The sequence below is a fragment of the Argentina silus genome (assembly GCF_951799395.1).
Source record: "Argentina silus genome assembly, chromosome: 3".
Lineage (NCBI taxonomy): Eukaryota > Metazoa > Chordata > Actinopteri > Argentiniformes > Argentinidae > Argentina > Argentina silus.
The window spans coordinates 27,024,104-27,030,364 of NC_139657.1; the positions used below are offsets into that span (position 1 = coordinate 27,024,104).

Genomic DNA, 6,261 nt, shown 5'->3' on the forward strand with positions numbered 1-6,261 from the left:
CAGTAAGGTGCTGGGCAAGGCCTGCAAGATACCATTGGAATTGTGTGCAAGCCACACACAGACACAACCAGGCAGCACCATACAAGGGAGATTATTAGTTCTATTTACTCTACCGTCTGTCCAAGGCCAGCATTTCCTCTTATAGATCACACATACGTCTAATAGGGTGCTGATGTAACCCTTGCTTTGGATTCCTGCAGCTACTGCTGCTCCATCAGTTCACAGGAGCCTCCTGCATTTGAAATGCCTTTGAAGTTCTGTGTAGAGAAGTGAGCATTGCAGAATTCAAATATGTCAGTTCTCTCCTGTTATGCAAGCACATACCTTATTCCTAGTAACCCCCCACCCGCATTCCTCTATCCTTTGTGGCATGAATATTGCAGTAGATCTTGTACACTCAATTCTATTTAAAATTGTGCCACATAAGGATGGCATCACTTTACATTTTATTACTCTTGATTGTTGGGATAGTTTCCAACTGCATTGCAGAGATTAGTAGCCTCTTATGTCAAAAGAGAATTGTATAGTCCTATTTTTTATAAAAAAAGGACTCTTCTTTTCCCATACTTCAAAGCATTTCATATGCAGCAGAATATGGCACCAAAGTACATTACCAAAGTAACATCAGGGGACATTTCAGCAGCATTAAACCTATGAACACAAAGACAGATTTAAATGACAGCAAAACCCTTCATTATAACATTTTCTAACAAAGTCCTTCTCTTCCTCATGTGTCTCTGTAGGTAACCGATAGGATGGTGGCCGGGGAAGCGAGTGGGCACAGCTACCTGGTGGCTTGCTGGCAGCCCATTCTGATCCTGATGCTGGGCACCGTGCTGTCCGGTTCCACCACAGGCTGCCCCTCCCGCTGTGAGTGCAATGCACAGGAGCGCTCAGTCATGTGCCACCGCAAGAAGCTCATGTCGGTCCCTGAGGGCATCCCCACGGAAACACGGCTGCTTGACCTCAGCAAGAACCGCATCAAAACCATTAATCCAGACGAGTTCGCCAACTACCCCAACCTGGAGGAGCTGGAGCTCAACGAGAACACCATCTCGGCCATCGAGCCCGGGGCTTTCAACAACCTGTACGGTCTGCGGACATTAGGGCTGCGCAGCAACAAGCTCAAGCTCATCCAGCTGGGTGTTTTCACAGGCCTCAGCAACCTCACGCAGCTGGACATCAGTGAAAACAAGATCGTCATCCTGCTGGACTATATGTTCCAAGACCTGTACAGCCTCCGCTCTCTGGAGGTGGGCGATAACGACCTGGTCTTTATCTCTCACCGGGCCTTCCATGGCCTCAGTAGCCTGGAGCAGCTGACTTTGGAGAAGTGCAACTTGACCTCTGTGCCCACGGAGGCTTTCACCCACCTCCACAGTCTCATCTCCCTCAGGCTGCGCCACCTCAACATCAACGTCATAAGGGATTACTCCTTCAAAAGGCTCTACCGGCTCAAAGTGTTGGAGATCGCCAACTGGCCCTACCTTGATACCATGACCTCCAATTGCCTCTATGGATTGAACCTCACCTCCTTGACCATCACCAATGGAAACCTGACGGCCATCCCTTACGTGGCTCTCCGGCACTTGGTCTACCTACGCTTTCTGAATCTGTCCTATAACCCAATCCACACCATCGAGGGGAATAAGCTCCATGATCTCCTGAGGCTCCAGGAGTTTCACCTTGTCGGGGGCAGGCTGGCTATGATTGAGCCCTACTCATTCAGGGGCTTAAACTACCTGAAGATACTCAATGTTTCTGGAAACGCTCTGAGCACCTTGGAGGAGTCTGCGTTTCACTCTGTTGGCAACCTGGAGACCCTGGCCCTTTATGACAATCCCCTGGCTTGTGACTGTCGGCTGCTATGGGTGTTCCGGAGACGCTGGAGGCTCAACTTCAACAGGCAGCAACCCACCTGTGCTTCCCCTGAATTCGTCCAAGGTAAAGAGTTCAAAGACTTCCCTGATGTTCTGCAGCCCAACTACTTTACTTGTCGCAAGTCAAGGATCCGGGACCGCAAAGCCCAGCAGAAATTTGTAGATGAGGGAACTACCGTTCACTTCGGGTGCCAGGCTGATGGTGACCCTGCCCCGGTTATCATGTGGCTTTCCCCGCAGAAGCAATTCATCACGACCAAAACGATTGGAAGACTCACGGTGTTCCCTGATGGCACTCTGGAGGTGCGCTACGCCCAGATCCAGGACAACGGCACATATGTGTGTATAGCCAGCAATGCAGGTGGAAACGACACCTCCCTCGCACACCTGCACGTCCACAGCTACTCCCCAGACTGGCCCCACCAGCCCAACAAGACCTTTGCCTTCATTTCCAACCAGCCCAATGAAAATGGTGCAAACGGGACGCGAGCCACCGTCCCCTTCCCCTTCGACATAAAGACTTTAATCATCGCCACCACCATGGGCTTCATATCTTTCCTCGGCGTTGTCCTGTTCTGTCTCGTGCTGCTCTTCCTGTGGAGCAGAGGTAAAGGCAACACAAAGCACAACATAGAGATCGAATATGTGCCACGCAAGTCGGATGCTGGCATGAGCAGCAGCGCCGCGGACGCTCCCCGCAAGTTTAACATGAAAATGATTTAATAGATCTAGGGAGGGAACTAACTTGGAACTTGGAACCATTGAAAAAAAGACAAAAGTGTCAATTCCTCCACTACAAACCTGTGGATCCTGGGATGTTATCATAGAGTGTTCTGTTTTTCCTGACTTATGCTTTGGAGATGCAAGTTCCTTGCTTTCGTAATATGTTGAGTATATGAGGGGTATGATAGCACAGCAAACGCTCCAGTGCGTTGACAATTTCTGCAAGGCTTTCAGGGACCATTTGTTCTGAGGGAAAGTTTAGTTGTTTGCATATTCCTGTGGATTCATATTGGGGAAATATAAATTATTTAAAAATAGAGATGAACCCTTCTATATGTTCTTAACAACAGCCAGAATGCGAAAGGCAGATCATCATTTTTGCTGTTGCAGTCCTTTTTCCTGTATTTTTTGTTCATTGATTTTCTAAAGGAAATGGAAATATTGTTTTATCAAAAGGTGAAAAGAAGAGTTGTATGGGTTGGTGAGCACATTTAAACAATATTTTGTGTAACTGTCTGCCAGTCACCTCAATTATCACACAATGTATTCATAACCTTAACCCTAACCCTTTCATCCTATCAGTCAGAAAGAGGGGTCTAATACAATTAAAAAGTAATTTCAGCATCATAAATCAGTCATCATTTTCACCTCAAAAGTTTTCTGTTTTAACATTAATCTTTTAAGAACCTCTAAATATACAAATAAAGTAATTGTTATTATTAAATTCATTAACATTTTCCTGTTGTGCAAAATATTGCGGCATTTACTGTATGTTGGGCTTGGCCATTTTAAGGAGTGACAGCTAGTAAATCTATTCAAAACTGTGATATGGAATCAAAATGTGAGACACTGAGAAGGTACCACTTGGCAAATGAAAAAAAAAAAAAAATCATACAAAGGAAACACGTGCTGAATGCTGATACTGTTAACATATGAAATACCGGTAAGACTTTATAACTAAAAAAATCATGACCGTGCTGGTCAAGGTCCAAGAGTCATGCATAAAATTTCAATAATCATATCCACACATTATACACATGCCTCTCTCTGTTCAGAGGATAATCCAGCCATAAATGTTTTAGATACTACTGTGGATTATGTTATCAACATGACAACAACTAATGGTTAATCCATCATATGATTCTCATTGCATATTTTTGCATGGGTATCTTCGTATCTGATTATCTCTTGCCTTTTGAATTATTTAGCATTTCATTTCAAAGGGTCTTGTGTAATAGTCTTATATTGTGGTTTACATGTTTATGGAGGGTAAAAGTTGTGATGCCATACTTTGTAGATGATGTGCTCAACAACCTGTAAAATACTCATTTTAATCCCATATTAGTGAGATTTGGTTATCAGAATCTTTGTTTTTTTGTGTGAAAAAAATCTTCTCTCAACCCTCCCCTGCCACAAACATGCAAACATTCCTGCAAGGATTATTTTACTATATGATATGATATCCAAAAAATGTGTGAAGGGCGTGAAGAAAAAAAAAAACATACAGTACAACAACAAAATATGTTCCTGATGATCCTGGATATACAATATGTGTAATGCCCTTACCTTTTTAAGTACACAGTGTGGACAGCTGGGCTTTTAGGGATGTGTGCAGGATAAAGGCTTTGTTATTTATGTTGGATGACATCACAGACAGACACAACGATGGGCTAGGAGTATGGACTGAATATGCAGATGGCGGAACAACACATGGAATGATCTGAAGCAGCTTTGGCGTAATCCGTTTCGCAGAAGAAAAAAACAACATTGGATATGGCTCATGGTTCTCTCTCTTAATGATTACGAATGCTCTCTTTGTTCAAAGTGTGGCTATTGTACTTAGCCTTTTTGGTCCTGGTTGATTCAGAGATTCATGGGAAATTATTTTCTTTCTCTTGTTCCTTTTGTTTTTATTTTGACCCAGGACATGTTCAACATGTAGTCCAAGACAACTTTCTATGAAAATATATTAAAAACCTATGAAAAAAATACATTCAAATTGTTCTGTGCAATAAAGGTAATATGCAGATTTTTTTTTTATTAACAACATTTTATTGATGTTAAATTGTTGAAAATATGGTATGTTGTATTAAACAATCTATGGAGTTTTTTAAACAAATGATAGTCCTATCTTGATTTAAAACATTAAGAATTGTGGCCAAATACAATATAACGTGACTCAAAACCTTAACTACCACTCGAAAATGAATGGATCAGGATGTATCTGGCCAGTGTAAATGACCAAACTGTCATCGGTTTTCTTCGTAAGTACCACCCCATATTAAAGAAAGTGGCAATAGCAAGCTAATTACTGTTTACAGTAAACTATCTGTTTACAGGAAAGCAAACCCTCCTTCATTATGATTATTGGCCCTGAACTATTAATCATCCACCATTAGTTAAGGACCCAGAATCAAGGGCCATGTAATTAAAAATTATTATTATAGAAAATTATTAATGTATTCATATTTCAGATACCTCTTACATATTGACATGATAGCATCACACAGTTGCTGCAGATTTGTCGGCTGCACATCCATGATGCGAATCTCCTGTTCCACCACATCCCAAAGGTGCCCTATTGGATTGAGAACTGGTGACTGTGGAGGCCATTGGAGTACAGTGAACTCATTGTCATGTTCAAGAAACCAGTTTGAGATGATGTGAGCTTTGTGACATGGCGCGTTATCCTGCTGGAAGTAGCCATCAGAAGATGGGTACACTGTGGTAATAAAGGGATGGACATGGTCAGCAACAATACTCAGGTAGACTGTGGCGTTTAAACGATGCTCAATTGGTACTAAGGGGCCCAAAGTGTGCCAAGAAAATATCCCCCACACCATTAGATATTTGTTTTAACGAGCAGTTGAACAGGTGTACCTAATAAAGTGGCCGGTGAGTGTATATACTATGATACTATAAATAGCTGTGTTGACCAAGTATGTTCAGGGATATGGCAAAGATAATGTATAAATCAAAAGAAAACACAAAAACTGTTTTCAGCTAAGGAGAAAGTACAACTTTAATGCATGTCCTCTTCAGTTTCAACCTATTTACTACTAAGTGCTTAAATGCAGTACAGTATATTTGCCTAAATAATTATGTATTTATTTACAGAAAAACCTTGCCAATGAAGAGACATTATGTACAGTCGTTGCCTCAACATTGTATAGTTCTACTGTACAATATGGAATCTGAATTTCATTATGAATTAATATTTCTTCAATTGTCAAATTTGTGAAAATTGGGTTACCCTTCCCTTGAAGGTTAAGTGAAATCAGCAGGGATGGAACCCTTGCTACATAAAACGCACCGCTGCTCTGCATTAAATTTGGATTTCAGTCCTGTTCTCTTTATGCTATATCTATGGTGAGGGATCCATTAGGACAGTGATGATTTTTCCCTCAAGCAGTATCAGAACATACTCATTTATCTTCTTGAAAATAGACAGGCAGAAGAGAAGGCAAGGAAAGCTATTCTTGAAGTCCCACAGCTCGTGGTAGTAATGGAGAATCCATTGTTTTTGTTTCTCATGCATTGGATGTGCACTTGATTTCTAGGTCAGGCAGCAGGCAGCAGGATGTTGACATCATGGGGGAATATGCAGACACACACTGATGTGTCTTCCCCCTCATGTCAATGGAAACTGGAGAAAAAA

General features: G+C 42.0%; 1 protein-coding gene across 1 annotated transcript; it reads left to right on the plus strand.

Annotated features, from left to right (window-relative positions):
- Positions 1-755: 755 nt before the first annotated feature.
- lingo1a (leucine rich repeat and Ig domain containing 1a) lies at positions 756-2,603 on the plus strand (the record flags this gene model as incomplete). The annotated part of the gene is made up of 1 exon (XM_083667318.1): positions 756-2,603. The coding sequence occupies one exon, from the start codon at positions 756-758 to the stop codon at positions 2,601-2,603; it is 1,848 nt and encodes a 615-aa protein (XP_083523444.1).
- Between the last annotated feature and the right edge of the window lie 3,658 nt (positions 2,604-6,261).